We start from the raw sequence: 25571 nt of genomic DNA, 5'->3' as shown, positions 1-25571 counted from the left end.
TGGGTGGGAAGGGAAGAGGGGAGAGAATTTGGAATTCAAAGTTTTAAAAACAGATGTTCAAAAACAACAAAAAAAAAGTTTTTGCATGCAACTAGAAAATAAGATACACAGGCAATGGGCGTAGAAATTTATCTTGCCCTACAAGAAAGGAAGGGAAAAGGGGATGGGAGCGGAGTGGGGTGACAGAAGGGAGGGCTGGCTGGGGAACAGGGCAACCAGAATATATGCCATCTTGGAGTGGGGTTGGAGGGTAGAAAAGGGGAGAAAATTTGCAATTCAAACTCTTGTGAAAATCAATGCTGAAAACTAAATATGTTAAATAAATAAATTTAAAATAAAAAATAAAAAAAAAATAAAAACAGATGTTCAAAAACAAAAAAAAAAAGTTTTTGCATGCAACTAGAAAATAAGATACACAGGCAATGTGGCATGGAAATTTATCTTGCCCTACAAGAAATGAAGGGAAAAGGGGATGGAAGGGGAGTGGGGTGACAGAAGGGAGGGCTGACTGGGGAACAGGGCAACCAGAATATACGCCATCTTGGAGTGGAGGGGAGGGTAGAAATGAGGAGAAAATTTGTAATTCAAACTCTTGTGAAAATCAATGCTGAAAACTAAATATGTTAAATAAATAAATTTAAATTAAAAAAATGAAAAATAAAATAAAATAAAATTAAATGGTCTCCAAGGCCCCTGAGTTAACTTTTTAATATTCCTTCTCTCTTTTTTGTATTTTTACCTCATCTTCCTTTGCATTATTCCTCATTCTTGTCCTTCATCCCTCTACATCTCTCCGTTCTTTAGCCCTAATATTTATATCATCTGCATTTTGACAACCTGAATCCAAAAAGCTGGGTATGGACCAGAACAGTTATGCCATATTAAAAACATTTATCTTGAAGCCGGAAAATGAAAAAGACTATTGGGTGAATAAAGGAATCATTCTAAAGTACTTCCTTTCCTCTTTTAAATTTATTGGACTAGCTCAAGAGGTAGTCTATGAAAATGAAGGCAACATATTTACAGCACAGTAGACAGAGTAAGCATTTAATAAATGCTTGTTCATTGATTGACCAATGCTGTAGGTAGTCAGCACTTACACTATACCCACTACCTACACAGATCATATACAACCCCACAGATGCCTTGCAACTGTAAATATATAGGTAGAAACTTAAAATGGAGTGTAAGATGTAACTTCCTATAAGATATTAAAATAGCTGTTTAGACACATCCATTTAACTTGCATTATAAAATGCTTGATGCTGCACCATTAACAAGTGAGTCTACAGTAAATGTTGATTCTCCCTACTCAAATTCATCCTTCATAATGCTGCCAAATTCATCTTCCTAAAATGCTACTTGGATCATATCATATTTCAATGATCAAAAAAGTTTAAATGATTAACTCCCCATTGTCTATCGAATACATTTAACACTCCTTTAATGGACCTTCAAGATCCTCCATAATCTGGCCCCTACTTCCTTTTACGACATCTCTTACTACTTTCCTCTATGAACCCTCTCTTACACAGAAAACTATCTACTTGCTCTTTGTCAGAAATACACCATACATTCCTCTCTCACTTTTACTCATACCGCTAACTCAGGCTTGAATGCTCTAGATTTCCATCTCTACTTACTAAAATCTTACCATCTTTCAAACTGTTTTTCAAGCACCATTTCTCCTACGAAGCCTTTCCTGATCATACCAATCAGAAGTGATGTCTAAGATCTCTACAATATTGCATTTGTTTATAGTGGTACCAATCCTATGGGACACTGAGTTTAAAAGAATTTCTTATGCTTTGTGGTTAAAATAAACACATATGATATAAATGATAGTATATAGTTAGGTGGATGTGGACCTAGCTGAATTGATAGTTCTGAAAGAGAAGTCTCAAGTCAATATGGAGAAAGATCTCTAGAGAAGAATATCCAAAGGATCTATCCTTGGCTCTGAAATAAACATTTTTATCAATGACTTGAATGAAACCATAAATGGGGTATGCTTATCAAGTCTGAAGATAACATGAAGCTTGGTAGGATAGGTAAAGATCTTGACAAACTAAAACAGTGAACCAAATCTAATACTTTAAAGGAGATTGTGTTGATATGAGTATTTCACCAACAGAAATTGCAGTCTATTTCTTAGTTGGTGAACTTAAAGAGTTAACATGGCCAAAAAATTTATCATCCTGTTGCCAACTTGGTAATAAGCCCCTGGAGAGCTAGGCCAGACTCTGGACAGTGCTCAAAAACTATTTCTGGACCTATACATGAAATCTTCCCAGTTCCATATTAATTATTAGAACTTATACTCTGCTGGTACAGTGGTTAGAAAATCAGGGTTCCTAACATTATGTTGATATATCAGAGAAAGACTTCATTTAGAGGCTATATGTTATTCACAAAAAAAAAAAAAGTTTCTGAACAGCCAGATTCCTAAAGAATGTACCTCTGTTTCTCTCTCATCAATGTGAAATATCAAAATGCTTTCCCCGCCATTGAACTGTTTAAAATGTATCTTGCTATTTAAAAGAGTAGGCATGAATACATTGTATTTTCATGTATCTATCGACCTAGACTTTGGTCTCTATTCATGCTATACAAATCACAAGCCTCTTCCTGCAAATTTGCATCTAAGCAGAGAGTCACAGGCAAAGAAAAATTCATGATTAGCCTTTGTTGTGAAAAACATAGACTTAGTAAGTCAACAAACATGTTGACTCCTCCCTAGAGGAGACCAAAATGAGATCATTTCTTGTTTTCGAGAAGCTTACAATCTAAGTGGAAAGCTACATGAGTAACACAAGACAGCACATATTTAAGGGATTTGGGCTATATTTTGATAGAATATCAGATTAAATGTTAGATTCAATCCAATTCAAACCACTGAAGAAAGGAAAGCATAATCAGCATATAAAAGAGGTTCATATTTTCACAGCAAAGTATTATTTGAAATAAGTCTATTACAAATTACTCTAAGGAAATGTTACAAATAACTCTAGATATCATGGGCAAAGAAAAAATATGTTGTAACTTTTAAGGACTATGAGAGAACTTGGTGATATCTGTCCTTAAAAATGTGATGGAGACATCATTTGGAAGAGGAAATAGTCCTATTTTATGTAGCTGTGGAAGTCTGAATTTGGAGGAGCGATGGGCAATATTATTTAAAAGGAAGAATTTTGGACTTAAAAGTAAGAAAGGGCTGGGTTTCATTGGTACCTCTGACACTATATAACCACAGTGAATAAAGTCATTTAATCTATTCATTTATTTGTGCATTTATTTGTTTTAAGATTCGGTCTCCCTATCTTACCTAGGCTAGAAGTAGATCAGTCACTAGGATCACTCTGATCTCACTCCATTTCTGACTTGGGTGGATTCTACCCTTTCTTTCCTTAGGCAGCCAGATAAACACCCTTCCCATCTCCTGCTTCCTGGGGGTTCACTACATTGGTACTGGTGTATTATACACACTGAATCAACTGTAGTCCTGCTGCTCAAAACTACCAAACTCAAACAATTCATCAGTCTCAGACTCCTCAGTAGCAGGAATTACAGGCGTGTATGCCACCAAGCCTGGTCACCTAATCTCTTTAAATATGTTTCATCACCTTTAAAATCAAGACAACTGCAATACCAACCTCACAGGGTTGATATGAAAATTTAATGAGAAAAATGTTAAGATATGTTAAGATAATATATATGTTGTGAATTTTAAAGTACTGAGATAAATGACTTTTAACTATCATAACTGTTGTTGAACCTTGACCAGTTGGTAAAAGTTACAGGAAGGTACTAAATTTCAAGTAAAAATAAGAGAATTTTCTAATAATTACAGCTGTCAAAAATTCATATAGGTCATGTTTTTAAATAGTGAGTTTTAAGCTACTAAAAACTTCCAAGCAGAGTTCAGATCTCAGGTCTATGGAGGGAGAAATTCCTTCGTTACATGAAAGGCTAGACTAGATGACCTCTAAAGTCCCATCCAACACCAAGAGTTTATAATTTTAAAAGCAATGTAGATAAACATCTTAATATTAAGAAAATTTAGACCTTTTTTAAAAAGAAAAATGCATTATTTAGTATACTAAATATAAATGTCTATTTAAAAAAAAATACATGTTATTCCCACCCCCAAAAAACAAACTAAAAACCACCCCCCAGGCTTTACTTCAAGCCTTTTTTTCACCATATCCTATTAATTAAGAAGATACCTGGGCATGTGGAGCCAGAAAATCTGGGGGTGACTCCTAGTTCTACTCTTACTACAGGTGTAAGCCTGAACAAACTACTTCACTTTCCTGGATCTGGTTTTTACCATTAAAAGGAAGGGGTTAGTGTGAAGGATCATTAAGTTCCCTCCCAAATGCAAATCCTATAATGAGATAATCCTTGATATTCCTTTCTTTCTATAACTTCTGAGTCCAAATCTTTATTGCTTCAAGGCGGCACTTGCCTAAAACTTTATCTCCCTGACTCTCTTCTCTTGCACCTCTGCAATTCATCTCACAAAGAGCTGTTTTCAAAAATCTTCCTAAAACAGTACTTACGTAAGTGAGAGGTATTAATAAAAAACTCCAATGAGTCTAAGAAACCTCCCATCCCAACTAATTTAATGAAATTGCAGAGCATAGGCCATTATTAGAAAGGAGCATCACCCATGGGGCTAAACAAGTACCATAGCTAAACTTTGTTTTAGAGATTTTCCTGGAGTGTTACTCCTGGGTGAGAAACTGATCCCTCTGTGATCAGACCTCTGAGATGGGACCCATTCCATGTAAGCCTAGAGTCTTGCGGGGCTTGGGGGGTGGGTGGGGGGATGCGGGAAGGGAAGTAGGCTGGGCTACAAGTGACATTTCCCAGTGCCTGTGGCAACAATTCAGCTAGCAGCAACTGTTGAGGTGTAAGACCCAACAAGACCAGCATACAGGAGCTGCCAGCACAGATTCCTTTGATCTGCTTTACTAAGGAAAAAAACTTTAAGGGGTTAACAATCTCCCTTTAATCACACATACAAATAATGTTCATTTAGTTCAGGAGGAAAAGCCAGCAACGTGAACTTCAGAGCAAATACGAACAAATTAGAAATTACAAACATCAACAGGCAGACCTTGTCTGATTCAAATCACAATTCATAGTTACAAAGAAAGCATGAACATCTGGGTTTACAAGCCGGGGGGCTCTTAATGGCTACCCAGAGTCTCTTCAAGTCTCATACCACTCTTCCAGTGAGTGAAAGCCTCAAGGAAAAATGCCAACCCTTGGGTTTATATATCTTGTCCAAGGTCAAAGGGAGTCACAACATTCGACTCAAACCCATGTGACCTAAAAGTGTCACAAATATTCAACTCAAACCCACGTGGCCTAAAAGGCTCTGGCATCAAAAACATGTGACTCGAATCCATGCAAACCATGCTTTCCCTTGAGGCAAAGAGGTCATCAAAGACTCCTGATTCATTCAAAGAAACAAAGGTCAGACTCTTCAAGGGCACTTGATTAAATAAGTGCTAAAAGAGAAAACAGTAAAAGAAAGTCCCACCTTAATTACTGATACAGTGCCACAACACAGTATAATTCTCTATCACCTACTGTATAAAATCCACTAGTCCTATAAATTTCCCAATTCACATCAGATTAGTATCATCCATAACTCTGCTCCTGTATCAAATCAATATACTCATGAACTCTCAAATAACAACAACATCAAAAATAAAAGCAAAGCCAATGTATTGGTGTGTACCTCTATATACTGTGAAAGCGGACCATCAGCTTCACCATCATTCAACTTCAACACTGACCTGGTATCGGGGCTCCCAAGACTACTAGACACATGTCCCCTCACCAGGCCAGAGGTCCAGGATCCCAAGGAATTCTTCATATCTAATCTTAAAAGGTGGTTAATCAGATAACTAATAAGAAAATAAAGTGAGAATGCTAGTGCATTCGATTTGTGATCCTTACCTCTGACTACTTATTCCTGATCTCTTAGAACAGCTGATGAGAATGAATCTACTCACCAAATGGGACTTACCTAGGGCATGTTTAACCTTATGAGAATGCAGGATGGTAAAAAATGAAAATTGGCTTTTCAGACCTGTATAATTTATAACTACCCAAGTGTGTATGTTGATTTAAGATGTGCAAAGTGCTCTTCCTCAGTACTCTGCAGGCAGCATTTCAGGCACCCCCATTTTATTGCTAAGGAAACTATGATTAAGAGGGGCCAAGGAACTTGCCCAAAATTACATAACTAGAAAGTGTTGAGCACTCTTTCCATTATACCACACCGGCTCCTTCGATAAACAGTGCCATCTGGCCACAATAATACCTGTCCTGTTGTAACCAGAATGGCCTTTGTTTTCTCTGAATGACTCAGCTTACCTCATTGAGCTTCCCTGGACACTGGGGCTTGCTCTTCCAGGGCAGGAAGCCCAGCGACCATGCCAGGAATCAGAGAACTTCCTGTGTGATGAGTCATGGGGCTGGCTGAGGGGAGGTGTAACCTGGTCTATGCTAGGGGGAGGGACCAAGTCAAGAACCAATCGGCCCTGGTCATTCAGGCGGCGCTTGGTGATGTCAAAAACTCTATAAGAGGGGAGAGGACAGTTTGAAGACCCCTTTTCCTTTTCCGGTTGCAGCCAGAGACGCCTACAGCCAAAGCTGAGCTGCCGGTAGCAGAGCTGACCCACGTGGAGCGAGGAGTGCTGAGCCAGGACTGAAGGCCAGTGGGTAATCTTCTTACCGTAGAGGGGAAGCATGTATACGATTTTGCCTTATGCTATCTCGCTTCTCTGTGGCCTCCTGGTTACCCTTGTGAGGCGGACTTATTGGGCCTGGAAGCTTTTGATGAAAATATCAAAATGGGGACACTGGTTTGTGGGCTTGTTGCTGTGGAGTATAAATACATGCTTTAGTTCTCCTGCCTTCTGCCTAGAGAATTCCTTATATCCTGCAGTTCCGAACCTTTCAGGCACATATGAGATTCTCTTTGAAATCATAAATTCTGCCTTCCTAATATACCTGTTATACATGACCCTATCATGAATCATATCTTTCCAGAACCAACTAAACGACAGGATTATTGTCTATTTGGAAGACATTCTAATCTATTACATTTATCCAACCCAGCATATCCAGGTGGTCCACACCATTTTCACACACCTCTAGCTGAAATACAAATGGGAGGGGCACGAGAGAACTAAAGTACAGTTTCTAGAGCACCGATGGAAGGTAGAAGGCACCTGGAAGTGTAAAGTCCTCACCAACAAAAATAAGCAACAGAAGCAGACTGCTTTATGCTCCTAGGTTACAGATAAATAAATTCAATCCAATATTTATTAAACATTGATTATGAAAGCAGAGTACTTCAGGCACTTAAAGAGATATAATACTTAGATAAAACACGAACCTTGACCTCATGGAACTTAAGAGTCTAGAAGTAGTGGTAGTAGTAGGAATGGAATCAGCAGTAGTAACCAAAGTAGTTAATGGATTGGCATAATAGCATTTAAAAAAGAAACCCTCAGCCAAACAACAGACTCCCTGAAAATCAGAATGAATCAAGTAGTAGTCAATGGCTCGATGAGATGAGAAATAGTAAAATAAAGTCAAAAAACTGAAAAGAAAAATAGAAAAAATTCTAAGGTATCTCATAATAAAAACAACTGACCTGGAAAACAGACTAAAGGGGAAAAAATCTAAGAATCACTGGACTTCCAAACACTATGATGAAGAAAAAAGGACTGAACATCACATTTCAGGAAATCTTTAAAAAAAAAATTTAATGGCTAGATCATTTACAATCAGAGGGCAAAGTAGAAATAGAATGAATCTACTGGTCACCTCCCAAAAGAAATCTTAAATTAAAACTCCCCTAATCATAGCCAAAAGCCAGAGCTTCTATAGGTCAATGAAAAAATACTGAAAGCAGCCAGAACAAAAGAATTCAAGTACCGAGGAACCACAGTTAGAATCACACATGACTTAGAAGCAACCAACATAAATCAGCAGAGAACTTGGAATATGATATTCTAGACAGCAAACAATACAGGCTTAGAGCAAAAGTGAGTACTGTGATTTTTATAAAGGGCTTTTAAAGAAATAAGATGCATAGAAAATTTGATGTGAAGAGAAATGTGAAAAGGTAAACATGAATGAATAATGACAAGGGGACTAATTCAAATTCATACATTCAAATAAGGCGAGACGATACATGTATACCTCAAAACCCAGTTATCATCAAGGGTCATAGACATCACATAGTCTAATTAGACAGGGTCTGGGAGTGGTTCTTTCATGTAATGATGATCTTCAAAGAAGGAAAGAGGAATGAATGGGCGAGGGAGGAGGGAAAGGAAGGTTAGGCAAAACCACCTCACATAATCAAGCCATCTATGGGAAAAAAAAAAAAGAGGAGGGGCTATAGGGAGCAGCCCACACTTCAACCTCGCTCTCATAAGCAGTGGTCAAAGGAGAGAAAAATACACACAAGGAAACATACAGAGCTGGTCCACCAAAAAAACGTATCTTTAATGCACAGTCAACGTGGTCCAGATTTGAGAAAGTGAGAGAAGTGATTATTAATAATCAATTATTAATATGGGGGGAGAAATCCTGGGTTTGTCCACTTCTTATTTTCTCATTCAAGGCAGCCTCTGAAGGACAGGGTTGATGATAAGATTAAGAATATTATCCTCAATCTCTGGCAGAATCCCACCCAACTGGGAGGGCTTATTTCTGAGTAAAGGGTATCTTATCTAGGTGAATTGTCACTCATTGTTCAAGTACATAAGTGATCTAGGTAGAGGTGGATCCCTTTGCCAGGGGTGAATATGTCTGAGTGGAGATGAGTTCAAAGAATGATAGGATCAGAGTCACAGTTCTTTCCCACCCACCCCCAACCACCCACCCAAACCCTCATTAGAATATGCTCACCTGTCACTATTATATTCATTGTCTCACTAAATCATAGTTGATTTCCTCCAGTCAGGAATACCCACTCTCCAAGGTTATTTAAATATTGAATTTAAATTAATATCTAATCTAATAGGTTAATTAAATATTGAATAAACAAAGTTTGTCTTTGGTGGCCCCCAAGGTTCCTCTTTGGTTTCTGAGAGTACTACTGACCTCAGTTTATTATTTGCTAGGCATAATTAATAAACTCATTATTATTTACCTGGAAACTCTGTCTCTTGGATTTTTCATTTGTCACAAAAGAGAGTCGGCAGTCTCATCCTTCAGAAATTATATGCTTTGGGTAATCCTGGGTTTCTCCCTGAAGGACCCCTTTTTTAACATCAATTTTCTTCTAGTAATGTTATATGGCTATGGGCCATAAAGTTCCATAGCCTCCAAAAAGCTGAAATTATAAGAAACAATAGAGGGACAAATGGTGGGCATGAGTGGGTTATAGAATTTTGCACACAGGTAAGCATGAGGCAGCTAGGTGGCTAAGTGGTTAGAATGCTGGATCGGGCATCAAGAAAACATGAGTTCAAATCCAGCTTCAGATGTAACCTCTGTTTGCTGGTGAGAAACAACATGGCATGAGAGACGTGAACTCAGAACCAGGAAGGTCTGAAAAGTCAAGTTCTGCCTTTGACACATACTAGCTTTCTAACTCTAGCCAAATCACTTAACATCTTAGTATGCTAGGTAACTTTCTAAAATTATGAGCTACAAAAAAGATGCTGACCTGCATTGGTAAGGAGAGTTACATCATCTGAGAGTTCCCTGTACCAATGAAATCACAGGTCTAGTTTCTAGTTCCTATCTCCTAAACAACTTCCTATCTAATTGCATCAATTGCAACATATTCATATTAGAGATTAGGTAATCAAAACTGAATGAGATTAAGTATCCAATGTCATGCAATTAGTAGATGTCAGAACTGATTCCTAGACCATTGTTTCCACTATGCCATTCTGAATGAGTACTGATTAAGAATGACCACCAAAAGGAAGTAGTTAAGAAAGGAGGAAAGCCCAAGAGTGGTAAAAAGATAGTAAAAATAAATTTAGGTCTTTTAAATTAATTTAGAACTCCAGACCCACAAGAATTATCGAATTATATACCTGCAAACTAAAAGAATTTGTAGGTATAATCACAGAACCAAAACAATCTTTAAAAATCAGGTAAATGGGAACACTGCAAAATGACTATGAAAGGGGAAATGTACCAGTTCTGTAACAGGGGGATTCCAAGGGATATTCTAAAAACTACAGGATAATGAGCTTGAAATATGATTCCCCAGCAAGTTTCTAAAAAGCATTCTTATATAGTATTTGGTAGGGACATAAGAAACAAAAAAAAGCAGTGATAACTATGAGCCAGGAGGCAGTTTAAGAGCATGTTATGGAAGTTCAGTTCATATAACCAACAAGACAGAAAACCAGACATTTTCTCCAGTCATTACTCTCAGAAAATAATAGTAATTTCTCCAAAAAAAGTAATGATATGCCAGTGGCAGAGTAATTACAGCTACCTCTATAGGGTCAAGACACCAAGAAGCTAAGAATTAACAACAGAAAATATTAATCCCCAACTATTCGCTGAGCAACAGGGCACACAATTTGACAAAGCAGTTTGTGCTCTGGGATCCACTTAATTTCCTTGCTGCAGCTGCTATCTCTGCCAGCATACCCTGCCCTCAACTTACCATTCTACAGCAACAAACAGAAAACCTCAACTGTGCCCACACTCTTGCAAAGGGAAGGGGAAGTATGGGGAAATGGGCGACAGCATTCTGACAGAGAACTAAATAACCAAGGAAATTGGAGAAAGGTGCCAGGATACATACAGGACTAGACCAGGACCTGAGAAAATGGAATTGGTATCCAGTTAGGTTGAGTCAATTGGGGCAGGTGCCAAGGTTAATGAAAAATTAATTCCCCAATGCAGAATGAGGTTGATACAATTTTGAGGTACAGTCCACTAGGGACTTGCCATTACACGAGGAGTGAACGAGGAAGGGAAAAAAGACTAAAACCACCAAATATTAGGGGTGCAGAAAAAAAAACAGTTAAAAACCTATATAGCACAAGCAGGTAAGTCAAAAGGGAAACTATTAAGACAGGAGAGAAGAAAGCTACCAAAACATCTAAATGACTTTAGATGTCTCTAAACAAATATTGCAAGATAAAGGATAATGAACCAATAACACCTTATGAAAAACAGAATCCTGTGTATTCCCAAGAGAGCAACAAAACCACTGTAAGATGTTCCTGAATGGTTGAAGAGAAAAATTAGAACCTTTAAAGAAGCTAAAAAGGATCACAGTAGAATTTATGGCCAGCACAAGACACAGAATGCCTAAATTCCAAAGACAATAAATTCTTCAAGCAACTAGGACAAAGACCTTCAAATATAAAGTAAAGGAGATTTTAATAGCAGCAGGGAATGGAATGGAATGACACATTTCAAAAAGCAAAAGAGCTCAAGCTTCAACCCAAAATGACACATATCCTGATATCATCATCAATTCAAAAGATGAACTTTCAATAAAATAATGCCATGTGAAGTGTTCCTTAAAAAAAAAAAAGACATGAGCAGATAATTTGACTAGTAAACATATCAAGAAAAAGAAACATAAGAAAGCTAAATACAACTAACCACCAAGGAAAGCATAATAAACTAAGGAAGAGACAGGTAACCATAAAGTTAAAAATAAAAGAAATGATGAGAGGTACCACTAAGAGACTTCTTTCTAAAAGTATGCAAAATGATAAAAGGTAAAGGTGAAATTTAAAGAAAAAAAAATGAAGAGGGAGGAACAGATCCGAAACAACTCCCTCCTCCACAAGCACACAGATGTGAATCTGGGTATTTTGTGCAACTAAAATGAAGAATCGGATTGGGGAAATGGATAAAAACAGAGAGGAGGGGTAGAAGAATGAAGAGAATACGTGATGTACCCTAATAAATATGGAACACGTTGAAGGGAAAATAATTCCTGGGGGCTCTCCTCAACAAGAAAGTGAAGAGAATGAAACAGAGAGAAATAATGGGGGACATCTCAATTCGGTGGTAGAAGGGCCTCTCAAAACCACTCAGTATTGGTTAAAAAATAGAGAAGTAGATAAATGGAACAGACTAAACAAAGGAGAATCAGAAATCATGGGACTCTATAACCCAGTATTCAATAAACCAGAAAAGATGAATTAGCTAAAAAAGAATTCCCTATATAATTAAAAACTGGTGGGAAAATGGGAAATCAGACAGAAATAAATTAGGTTTAGACCAACACCTTATTCCACATTTTATAATAAATTCTAAATGACTACATGACCTGAGTATTAGAAATCATATCCTAAAAACAATTAGAAGAGAAGCAAATTAGTTGGTTGGTCAAGAAACATTTATTAAGTGCCTACTATATGCCAGGCACTGTGCTAAACAATGGAAATGAAAAGAAAGGCAAAAAACAGTCCCTCCTCTCAAAGAGCTCACAATCTAATGGAGACAACATGAAAACAACAGGATAAACTGGAAGTGGTCAACAGAGATCATGTACACTTCACAACAATGGTTAAGAGACAGATTCTTAACCAAAAAAAATGGATAGAGGTAATTACAAAAGAAAAAGTAGATAATTCTGATTATGTGAAATTGAAAAGCTTCTGAACAAACAAAACTGATGTATCTAGGTTAAGAAGGGAAGCAGTCAGTGGAATGAGCAAAGATTCTGTATCAAATTTCTCAGATAAAGGGCTTGATAGCCAAGATATATAGACAATTAACATGTGAAAAAGGACAAAAACTATCCCCAATAGATTCTCTGTTAAAGGATTATGAACATTTTTCTAAAGAAGAATTACAAACCATCAACAATCATATGAACAAATGTTCCAAATCACTATTAGATAAACTGCAAAAAATCAAAACAACCCAGAGCTTTCACTTCACACCCAGTAAATTTGCAAAAATAACAAAAATGGAAATAGCCAAAGTTGGAGGAGTTATGAGAAGATAGGCAGGAGGGGTCATGTTGGTAGAGCTATGAATCAGTACCACAATTTTGGAAAACAATTTGGAATTATACAAAAAAAAGTGACTAAAACATCTAAATCCTTTCATCCAGAAGATTCTACTGCTAGGCATATATATTTCAAGGAGGTCATTGAAAAAAAAAATTCCCCAAAATAACAAAATATTTATAGCAGCAATTTTTATGGCAGCAAAGAACTAGAAACAAAGTCATCAACTGGGGAATGGTTAAACAAATTGTGGTATATTAATGTAATGGAATCATAAGAAGCAACGTATATGAAGAAATCAGAAAAATATCTGATCTTGCAGAGTTAAGTAGAGCTTTATTAAACAAGTGGCCCAATGCTTATGTTGTTCAAGAAAATAACATATATAATGACTAAAACAGTATTAATGGAAAGAACAATAGACACACATACACAAAAATGAAACTAAATCTTGCAAAACTGCAAAGAACTAACATAGACCCAAAGAAGAGATATCACAAGACACTTCTTCCCAGTCCTCTGAAAAGGTGTACACAGTCCACAGCTGTGGTGTAACCCTGCATATATTTTCAGATCTTTTTTTCAATGTACTATTTTTGCTTATTGTTTTTTCTTCCTCTTCTTTTTTCTTTTCAAAAATTATTCTTTATTATGTGGCATGGCTCTCTCAGAGGAAAGAGGAGAAGGACACAGGGAGAAATGTAGGCAATATAAAAACAAAAAATAGCAATAAAAATTTATTTTTTAAAAAAGCTTTTCCAAACACTTTGTGTTTTTCACAGGATTTGTGGGCAGGTATATCAAGAATACTGTAAGTATACCATATTCAAATTTCAGCAAGGAATTTTACAGTCTTTAAGGAAATTTTTGTGGATAAATAGAAAAATAGTCATATGAAAGTATGGTTAAATGGACTAGCAGCTAGTGAAGTGACCATATTTACTTTTTCCTGGGAAGAAGACTGAACTAATATATAGAAAAAAGTCCTGAGTTCTAATCACAGCTCTTCCATGAAGCAGTTGGGTAGCATAAGCCAACTCATTTAACCTCAACTTCTTCATCTGCAAAATGAATTTGTTAAACAAACTCTAAAGTCCTTTCCAGATTTAAAATTTGAATATCAAAGGACCTGTCTTAATCTGGAACAAAGTGCCCAGTGGCATATTTGTTCTAATCAACAATTAAGATGAAAATCCCCCAAAACAACATACTTATGGATGACACAAAGTTGGAAGACAGTTGACATTATTACGATTCAAGAAACCACTGATGGGGAGTGGGGTAGGAAGGGGGAATGTAATAAAACTTTAGAAAATAAAATTTAACAGAAATAAATGTCAAATTTGACAGATTCAAACAATCAATTGCATTAAGTACAAGATGGGGGTGGGGCAAGGAGGCACCTGAACCAACAACAGTTATGGTGGAAAAATTCTATGGGTTTTAGAAACCATAAGCTCAACATGAGACAAGTTTGTAGTAGGTAGTAAAAATAATGAATGCAACCTCAGATTGCATTAAGAGAAGTAAAACTGTCCAAATCTTTCGGTAAAAGTTGCACTAGATTCTAAGTCAGTCAAATGACATATCTGGTTAACCTTTTAGTGCAGCTATTAAAATTTAAGACAGACATTAACAAACTAGAATGTTCTAAGAGATAAAAAAAATATGCTGAAGGATGTGAAAACTGTGTCATATAAAAAAAGCTAAAGGACACGGGAATATTTTGCCCTAGTAGATAGGCAAAAATTGGGGGGTGGAGAAAAGGGGAGAAAGAGAGATATTTGATAATTTTATTTAAGTATTCAAATAGCTGTCACATGGAAGAAAGAATATCTTGTCCCAAAAGGCAGAACTGATAAGCATAGTAATTTCAGAAAAACCTGGATTTACATAAACTGATGCAAAATGAAGTGAGCAGAACCAGGAGAATGTTGTACACAGTAACAGCAATACTGTTTGATGAAGAATTATGAATGACTTAGCTATTCTCAGCAATATGATGATCCAAGACAATTCCAAAGGACTAATGATGAAGCATGCTATCCACCTCCAGAGAAAGAAGTGATATTGATTGAATACAGACTGAAGCCTGCTATCTTTTCACCTTCTTTCAATTTTTTCTTTAAAATCTTCTATACAAAAATGACTAATATGTAAATGTTTTACATAATTGCACATGTATAACCTATATCTGATTGTTTATCACCTCAGGAAGAATAGAATTTGAAACTTAAAAGTTTAAATAAAAATGTTAACAAATTGGAAAAAAAAAGCAATTACAGCAAAGCAGATTTTTGGATCAACACAAGAAATAACCTTTTAAGAATAAGATCTGTTCACAAATTGAACTTCTTTGTGAAGTAGGGGGCTCCTAGTACTGGAAATCAAAAAGAGACATCAGAAAGCATTTATTTAGAACTTAGTTTTTGCCAGGTGCTACAGTAAGTCCTGGTAATATAAATATAAGGCAAAAAAAAAATAGTTCATGCTCCCAAGAAGCTGATATCCTAAGGGGAATGGGGAAAAAATAACACTTTTTTAAAAAGCTGAATATCTGGGGTAAGGAAGAAAAAACATTAGACAGGAACATGATGAAGAAGCATGTCATGGAATTAAGGAGTTGAGGCAGAATAGGAGTGAAAATGGCTGGTCTGGGCACTTCCTTAAGAATGAAAGATCCACTATGCCCAAAAGGCTATAATAATGTATATGCCCTTAGACCCAGCAATAGTACTACTAGGTCTGTATCCCAGAATTTTTTTTTTAAAGGAACTATATATACAAAAAAATTTTTAGCATCTTTTTGTGGTGGCTAAAAAATAGAAATTGAGAAAATGTCTAGCAATTGGGAAATGGTTAAACAAGTTGTGGTATATGATTGTGATGGAATACTATTGTGCTATAAGAAATGACAAGCAGAATGCTTTCAGAAAAACCTGGAAAGACTTACATAAACTGATACAAAGATATGTGAGCAGAACCAGGAGAACGCTGTACATAGTAACAACAATACTGTACAACAATCAAATGTTATTTTCAGCAATATGGTGATCCACGACAATTCCAAAGAACTCACGATGAAAAATGCTATTCACCACCAGAGAAAGAAGTGATGGAGTCTGAATGCAGATCAAAGCATACTTTAATTTTTTTTTGGGGGGGGGGGCAAGGTTCTGTTTTTTCTTTCATAATATAACTAATACAGAAATGTTTTGCGTAACTGCTCATACATAACCTATATCAAACTTCTTGCCTTTGCAATGAAGGGGAGACAAGAAAGAGAATTTAGAAATGAAAATTTGGACAAAAAAGACACAAAATATTAACATTTTTTACATGTAATTGGAAAAAACAATTTGAGAAAAAAAATAAAACAATGAAAGTTCCAGGGTAGGCTGAACCAATAATAAAAATGACAACAATTCTACCTAAGTTAATTTACTCATTCAGTGCCAACCCAATTAAACTACCAAATAATTATTTTACAGAGCTAGAAAAAAAATGGCTAACAAAATTCATTGGGAAGGGAGAAAATTTGGAACTCAAAAACTTGTGGAACTGAGTGTTGTAAACTTAAAATAAAAAATAAATTTTAAAAAAATAAATAACATTTTTAAAAAGTTTCTCTAATGAAGGTGTCATTTCTCAAATATATAAAGAACTAAGCCAAATTTATAAAAATAAGAGCCATTCCCCAGTTGATAGTCAAAGGATATGAACAAGGGAAAAGGACCCATATGTACAAAAATATTTATAGTGGCTCTCTTTGTAGTAGCTAAGAATTGGAAATCAAAGGGATGCCCATCAATCGGGGAATGGCTGAACAAACCGTGGTATATGAAGGTAATGGAATACTATTGTGCTATAAGAAATGGGGATGATACGGACTTCATAACATCCTGGAAAAACCTACACAACATAATGCTAAGTGAGTGGAGCAGTGCCAGGAGAACATTATACACAACCATTATACACAAAACCTGTTTGCTTTTGTTTTTGGGTTGTTTTTTTTTTGTTCTGTTTCTTCTTTCTCATGATTCATTCCATTGGTCATAATTCTTCTCCACAACTTGACTAGTGTGCAAATTAATTCAATTCAAAGTTATACGTGGAAGTTATATGGGATTCCATGCCATCTTGGGGAGGGAGGTGGGGAGAGGGAAGAAAATCTGGAACTCAAAATTATGTAGAACCGTGTGTTGTCAATCTAATTGCCTTGGGCTCCACCCACCTTTATTTTAATTTTCCAAACCAAAATATCCATCTCTGGACACTCCCTATGTATCTAAGCCCCCATCCTCCCCCCCATTAAAATGTAAGTGCCCAACAGGCAAGGACTATCCTCACTTTTGTGCTCATATGCCTAGCATTCTTGGCACATAAATGTGCCTCTTCATTTATTCATCTCTAAAGCCCCCACCAACTCTAAGATACTATGATTATAACCAATTTCATATGTTTCTTTAAATTTTAAATTTTGGGGGGAAAAATAGTATGTTATTTACTTCTTTTGCAACCTTACAGAGCACCTAGCAGTAGTATTCTGTCATAAGGCAGAACTGTCTTATGTTAACTGTCTTACTAGTATAACTGTATTAATAGAGTATAACTGCATTAATAAGACAATTGTTGATATTAATTTTCAGTCTGAAATAAACATCTCAAGAGTACAATTAATGCCTTACATACATGACACAAAAACTAACATTGCGTGAACACTTACTAAATGGTTAATAAAAGTAAAAACACTAATAAATTAACTATTTACTAAACATTTTCTAATAAACAAATAACAATGTGATTTTTCTTTTGGGGCCATTAAACTCACCTTGATAAGTGTAGATTATATGTTAATTGCATTTTGTGAACGGCATCAAAAGGAATGAGTTAGTTCATTCATTTTTTCAAGAGTAAAGTAACTTATACAAATATTAGCTTAACAAAAGAGAACACAATTTAATACCCTCTGAAACAGAACGATCTATAAAAGGAAGTTTCCATGTCAGCATATTATCGCTTTGCATTTGAATTCTGATTTCAAACTCAAGATAGAATAGAATAAAATTAAAATTACTTAGGCTTTCAGCAACTCAGGGAACAAGCTATTAAAAAAAAGAAAAAAGTAACAGAGGGGAGAGAAAAACACTTTAACAATTAAATAAAATCATGTTGCTTAATGCCTGTTCCTATATGCCTTGTCAACATGTTTTACCTGTATCTGATCTCAGATAGCCTCACATCACACATACTACAATTCCATATCCATTTTTGGTTCTAGCCATGCACTGAAATATTTATAGAGTGCAGAGTATTGCTGAAATAAATTACATCCGTATCTTGACAACACTGAAACAACCAAATTGCTTTCTTTGTTCAACTATTTGAAATAATTTTTTTAAAAAGCTTGACAGAATAAAAAGATGTATGAGGAAATACTGCCATTTCACACTTATAATGTATGCCTTAAAAGTAAACTAGATGCCCTGAGAATTATATATAGTCACTAAAATTATTTTTACCAAAGGCTAAAACTCAAATCTAAGTAAATTTAATGTGGATATGTAATGATAGGTTCAAATTATTTACGGTCATAACTCTTTTCAAAGTATTTTGTGGAGTAGAGTATACAAGAAGAAGCATATTGTGAGCACAGACAAGGGACACAACACTGCACTAGAAATGCTCTCAGTAATATTCTTCAAAATGAAACCAAAAGCTCCAAATTCAGGATTTCCATCCAGCAATAATACTAGGTTATTTTTCCAGCCTTTCCAGATCACTGGACGTTCCTGGCAACAGATATATGATTGAGGGTTTCTATCTGAGCACCTCTTCCTCACTTCATAAGACCAATCTGACCTTCCCTGAGTAAAAGTGCATTACCTAACTAAAAATCCATGTAAGGACAAAACAAAAGATTATCTGTTCTTCAGAAGGCTTTCAGTAAGTTTCCTTCAGTTTTCCATGTCAAATGCTGCTGAAGCAAAATTTTCAGTCATGCATTTTCATGCATTACTAATCATTTTGATAAAAAATTACAAACAGGTTCTGGTGACCACTTATATGATACTCTTTCAGTTGGATAGAGTGTCACACACCTATAGTCCCTACTGCTGGGGGCAAAAAAGGAGGCTGGCTGGTGGATCGCTTGAGTTCAGGAAGTCTCAGATGCAATAGGTCTAAAGCTAGAGTATCCACTCTAAGGTAAACCCTCAGAGACCACCAGGCTACCTAAGGAAGGGTAACCTGATTTAAGCTCAAAAAAATGGAGAAAGAAGAGAGGAGAGGGAGGAGGAGGAGAGGGGGAGGGAAGATGGAGAAGGAAAGGGCAGAGGGAGAAGAAGAGGGAAGATGGAGAGAGGGGAGAGAAGAAAAAAGGGGGGGGGAGAAAGGGAGGAAGGAGAGAAAGAGAAATTATTTCAAGAAAATTAAACCAATGGCTGTGAGAGCAATAATTTACAAAGAGTTTGATCTTGGCAACAATTGTTAGAGCTCTCTCTGCCTTTACTTTACTTATCTGTGTACATGTGTCATTCTCCTAGGGCAATGACTCTTGTGCTTCTTTCCTTGTATCCATTACCTAACAAGAACTTTCATATGATGTGCTTAACAAATGTTTATTTACTTAAACATAAAGAATGTCTGAAATGTCTATCCAGAATGTCCAAGTTTGCTTATCAACCATAAAAGATGCTCCCCACATCCTAATATTCAATCTCAAAAAATATTCTTCAATGGAACCTAACATTTCTATCATGTAAAAGCAACGTATGTTCAGCTACTCAAGATTGCTTGGGCAAAGATAATGAATGTGCTCCAACTTAGAAACCCAATTATTCTCATGAATTTGATTCCCAACAGTTTATTTTACACTTTTTTTTCTTACCACGAAGAAAATGAGCTATAATCACTGGTAAAAAGAGATAAATTATGAGCTAATATTTATAATCCTGAAATAGTAGAATACTTTCAGACTCTACTATTTTGAAATAAAAGATACTAACATTTGAAGGTAAGAATTTTGAAACAAATTACATACTTTTATATCTTATCTCCACTCAAAATATCTTGCCAGTAGGAATGCATCATCTCTTACTGCACAAATTAGGAACTGGGTTGTTAAGAAATAGTACTATTTGTCACTATATATGGTAATGCCATGGCCCCTTCCCCCTAGAAAAGTAAAGCATGTAAAAAATGATACCAATACTATTCACTGTGGATCTTAGTGAAAGCAAATTATGGCATTAAAGAGAAGACAAAAAAAATACTAAGACAAATGTCTAAAAAGAAATTTCTCCTACAGATTTTCAAAGAAAGAGCAAGCAGACAATGCTATTTAAATAATCTCCAAATCCAGAATTGTCAATTGCATGCTCTGTAGCATTAAAAAAAAAAATTAAGAACGGTCTGTCTCAATGATGATGGAAATAACACTGATCATTTATGATATCTGACCATCTTGAGAACAATGAAAAACAATTACAAGCAGCTAGGTGGTATAGTGGATAGAGTGCTGGACCTGGAGTCCAAAATACCTGGTCTCATACACTTACTAGGCCCAAAAAAGTTCAGTGTCTTATCCAAGGTCACACCAGGTATGAAGTAGCAGAGTCAGGATTTGAACCCAGGTTCTCTAACTCTTTAAAAAAAAAAAAACAATCTTTTCAATATAACACACTATCTGGCATTCCTGCAGCTACATTTAAGTTACTACTCTCTTTACACATTCTTTATAAAATAGGAGATCATTATCCATGTTATGATAAACAATGGTGTTTGTAATGGCAGTGAAGCACTGTTGGGCAAGAGCATCTGGATACATAGCAATCCCTTACTTGTAAGATAAAGTGAATTTCCTTCCCTTGTTAAGATCTTAACACAAACCACACTCACTCCTAATTTCTAAAAGCTACAGACAGGAATATATTCCACAGGAGCAGATCATGCCAACTTCCTAAGAAAATATCTGGCTAACACTCATATAATGAATGCACTTTAAGGTTTGTAAAGCATTTAAAAATTATCTCTTTTGGTTCCAAGAGGCAGGTGCTATTTTTATCCCCATTTTATAGATGAGGAAACTGAGACAGAAGTTGAGTGACTTGTGCAAGGTCACCCAGTTAGGAAGTGTCTTGAGGCAGAATTTGATCTCAGGCCTTCCTGATTCCAGGCCAGGGACTCTATCCACTGTACCACTTAGGTGCTGGTGAAAATGTTGAGTATTTGGCCAAATATCTCTCTCTGCAGGAACTTCAAATTTTCATGTTTACAAACAACATGGAGGTGGGATGAATAAGCATTTTTTAATTGCCAACATGCAACATTTTCCATTATACAGCTCTTTCTACTTGAAAAGTGCTCCAAATACCCTGTTCACTAAGACTGACCATTCTCATGCCACTTTAAAGCAGCAGGCCCCTGGCAAATGCCATTCACTCCAACTGGAAAATGATGACGCAAGGTCAAAGTGCATATATGGCTCCCTAATCAAAGGTACCTTTCACTATAATCCTTCTGTCACCTGAAATTTATGCCAAGAAATGAAACAAGAAGCACATCATATCCCTTTACCTAAACGTGCACTGTGAATACTAATATTAAGTTAGTTCCATCAGAAATCACTCACATTCTGATAAAAGGTTAAAAGAGTATCATCATATTAAGAACAGCACAATCCACATGGTAAGCATTGTTTCAACATTAAAGTGCCAAAACATGACTGAAACACACTGCTGTATTCATCAATAAATTCTGTTAAATCTAAACACCTGGCAATATACAGAAGATGAATTTTTGAGAAACCCAGTCCTTGGTATGAACATAATAAGTGCTTAATAAATGCTTGCTGATTAATTATCACTTCAAAAAAGAAAAGTACATAATTAGTTAAGAATTTGTAGTGGAATGGTTGGTATCAAATGCCTAATGTTTCATTTCTAAATCAAACAACAGTGCCACTATTCCAAACATTAAGCATGCGCATATACACACACACAAAAGCCACATTCTAAAAGTTGGTATGTTTGCTATTTCAAGTAGGAAGTTTTACACCAGAAGCTTTGGTGTTAGAAAACAAATCGACCTTACAATAGCTTTTCAATTCCCAGAAATCAGTGGAGAATCTCAGAATACATCTATTACATGGAACTCAACCAAAGTTGCTGTATATTTTTCTAAACTTAAAAGACAATCTTTTGGATTTTATTTAAAAAAAAAACTGAAACTAGTGATGCTCTTTTGTTAAAAAAGTTTCTAATTTAGAAGGCAAGTCAAGGTCATTATAAGGCACTAGCAATCACTAGTACACATGAATGGAATGAGTGGCGTTCAACTCCTAAAGGGAGAAAACATGAATAAAACACGTTCTTGTGTCTAGAGGTGTTGTTTCTGCAGGTGGTCCTTGAAACTCTTATTGAAAATTAGAAAATCTTTTATTTATACATATACTAAATCAAGGAAGGACTATTGGTCTTACCTTTTATACCAATGATTTTGTTACATTTACAAAACAAGCAGACAAAATACTTGGACTTCCTGAAAATTGCAACATTAATAACCTCCTAAGAATTCCACAGTTAAGTTCCACCATATGACAATACTGTTTCTAAACTTAACTCTTTTCTGAAAGAAAAATATATAGTGACATTTCTCTTATCTGGCAAATTCAACAACCTGGGACACAGCCAAGAACTCAGAAAGAAGCAAAAAGAGCCTCTGAACAGCCAAATTCGATGTCATGAAGCCAAAACACTAATTCAAGAAAACTTCTCAAGTCCTTGCTCAGAGTCCACTTATTCTTAATTTAAACACATCCCTAACAACCTTTCTGGTTTGGTTTTCAAATCCACTGCAGATTGAGAATATCACATTGTATATCATATTCCCTGGTGGTACCTGAAAAATGAGGTAGCAAAATAGTGGTCTCAGACACACACCAGACTAAATTGACTTCGGATCTTATTTGCACATGTGTCAGTTGATTTTACAGGACAATAACAGAAGATCTCATTCATCATTACCTCTTCCCCATCACCTCAATTCACATCTTTAATTCGTGAATTCCTAAGGTGTTTTTTCCTTCTATTTCTTATTGTGCTTGCTCTTCAGTATGTTTAACAATTGTAGAATTTTTATTTGGATACAAAATAGTTTTGCTGCCATGATGAAGGAGTGACTTGAGAGATAGGTAGTGTTATATTTCCTGTTTCAGTGAACTCTTTAAAAAGGCTGTCTTAGTTTTTTTTTTTTTATTATTTCTGATTATGTACATTTATACTGCAACCTCTTTAACACACCACTCTGAGAAGACAAGCATCTTAAGTAGTGTGAAGAGGTGTTGCCATAATAACAAGACTAATTATAATGTAGTTCAGAGCCAAGGTGTAGTAGTCTCATATCACACAGTGAAGAACAACAGATAGTAAGTAGCATATTCACTGCTGTTGAGAAATGTATCTTAATAAACAAATTTCAAGTGATTGCTTTAATGAGAGGCTTTTTGTCTGTGTCGGCAGATCTTTTTGGCACAAAGCCCATATTCAGCAGGAGTTTATTTTCTGAAATTCCCTCCCCCTACCCCCCCCCTTTTTTTTTTGGCTTCAGAACAAACATTTCCAATGCTTTCTTAAGGGCACATACATTTCCAGGGCTTTGACAGGTGGCAAGGGGAAAATGAATTTCTAGTTCTCCCCATTCCATTCTCTGCCAACACACACATATCTAGCTTACCAGAACAAGATAGCCTTTAAAAGAATTGTTATTTAATTGTCAATAACTGTACAACCCTGCATTATTCCCTCCACTTTTGGAGAAATGCTTGCAAAAAGTAACATGATACATTCTCACAGAGCATTTCTTCAAAATAGATAAATACAGAAACAATTAAGATGAAATTTCAGATCATACTGTCATAGACTTAGCTAAATTTTAAAGCTTATTGATCTTACTTTGCAAAAGCAGCATTCAAAGCAGATAAATAAAGGATGCTATCACTCCTACAAAATTACAGGTGACCCCTTCTTTTCTTGTTTTAAATGAAAACCTATCCCAGAGGAATATTGATTCCTTTCAACTGCTGTATTTCAATACTGCTCACAATAGTCACAATCCTGAAAAGGTCTCTTGGCAGGTTTGCTTGTTTTGTCCACATGACAATTGCCAAATGTACATCTACTTGTAGGCACAAAACTACATGCACAAAAATCTCTTTTTTGAAAATCTGGCCTATTATTTGCCTACAATATGGTTATTTTCATCCTCAACAGCCAACTCCATTCTCTTCAAGCAATTAAGGCTCCAGTCACAACTTACCAACCAAAGTCAAAAACTACAAGAGGTACTAGCTCAGAAGGAATGCTTATATCACAAGATGTCTGAAACTAACCAAGTTATCCCAATACTACTCTCTTTCTAGAATTCTAAATTTTATCCAAAGAAATTCCATTTCTATATATTTCCACAGTGTCACCTATTAAACCAGAAAGAACTATTTTCACCACTCACTTTCAAAAACACTAACAACTTTTATGGGAAAAAAAAAAGAGAAACAAGAGTAATTTTTAAAAGGGTGCTAACTCTAGACAAACAATCCTTCCTTTATATAGATGGCTGTTCTACTAACATATTTTATATAATTTCTCAGACTGTTCCTAAGTCAGAAGCCAGGCGAATGATCAGAAAAGAAATTCCAGGTTTACTCTATTAGAATCTAGATCACACCTATCACTTTGGGAACCAGCAGTTTTAATAAATCAATAAAAGTAAAAACTCTATACACATTAATACTGACCTTGTTTCTTTTAAACCTTCTTTTTGAATGACTTCCAATATCTGTTTTGCAGTCATTGGTGAGTTGGGGTGTTTTTCTAATGCCTACAAAGAAATAAAATTTATTGGTTATTGTGTGAAGTCATTTAACATAAATAGTACTAAATGTAATCATGCAATTTTCATTTAAAAATTATCAAAGGGAAGGGAACTTTATTGTGACACTGACTAAAGCAAGAATGAGACTTTTTGGACATTTGTGGCATCATCTACTTCAATAAAATATGAGGAAATTTTTTCCAAAAAATGTAGCAAACACACTGAAAGGGGTTAAACCCAAGGATAATATGGTAATAAAGACTGACTCAACAAACAGTAATAGCTAAAATTTGGTTGAGGGAGGGAAGGAACTCCTTTTTTTTTTTAAATCACCCTTAAGCACATTCTTAGTGGTTCCATAACCTTGGGAAGACAAAAGCTTGAGACTAACTACTCAAGGAAGTAGATATTAGTCAATGATGACTTCATGGCTTTTGTTTCAATTCACTTTTTTTTTTTAGCTTAAAATAGATAACTTTTAAAGTGTAGTCAAAAATGGTCAAAGCAGCACACAAGATGCCCAGATGACTCATGACAGTGTGTTTTCCAGTTCAGCTCAGTTTCCAACTCCTTTGCCTCTTCCAATTGAGTACAAGCAAAATCCCCCTCCTCTTCCCATTCAGTCCACCTCAATACAGTTTCGCAAATATAAGTCCCATTTTTTTTCCTGCTCCTTTTTCAGTTCTACTTAATTCATTTTCTAGATTACTT

General features: G+C 35.7%; 1 protein-coding gene across 1 annotated transcript in view; it reads right to left on the bottom strand.

Moving 5' to 3' along the window:
• The window catches only part of ASXL3 (ASXL transcriptional regulator 3), a 229573-nt gene extending 204713 nt beyond the window's left edge, over nucleotides 1-24860 (bottom strand). The window contains exon 1 of the mRNA XM_036740756.1: nucleotides 24784-24860. Coding sequence (XP_036596651.1) covers nucleotides 24784-24839 — 56 coding nt within the window. The 5' untranslated portion in view covers nucleotides 24840-24860. The remainder of the gene's footprint in view (nucleotides 1-24783) is intronic.
• Between the last annotated feature and the right edge of the window lie 711 nt (nucleotides 24861-25571).

This window comes from Trichosurus vulpecula, chromosome 1 (genome assembly GCF_011100635.1).
Source record: "Trichosurus vulpecula isolate mTriVul1 chromosome 1, mTriVul1.pri, whole genome shotgun sequence".
NCBI classification, from domain to species: Eukaryota; Metazoa; Chordata; class Mammalia; order Diprotodontia; family Phalangeridae; genus Trichosurus; species Trichosurus vulpecula.
This window is presented reverse-complemented; position numbering and strand designations above follow the sequence as displayed.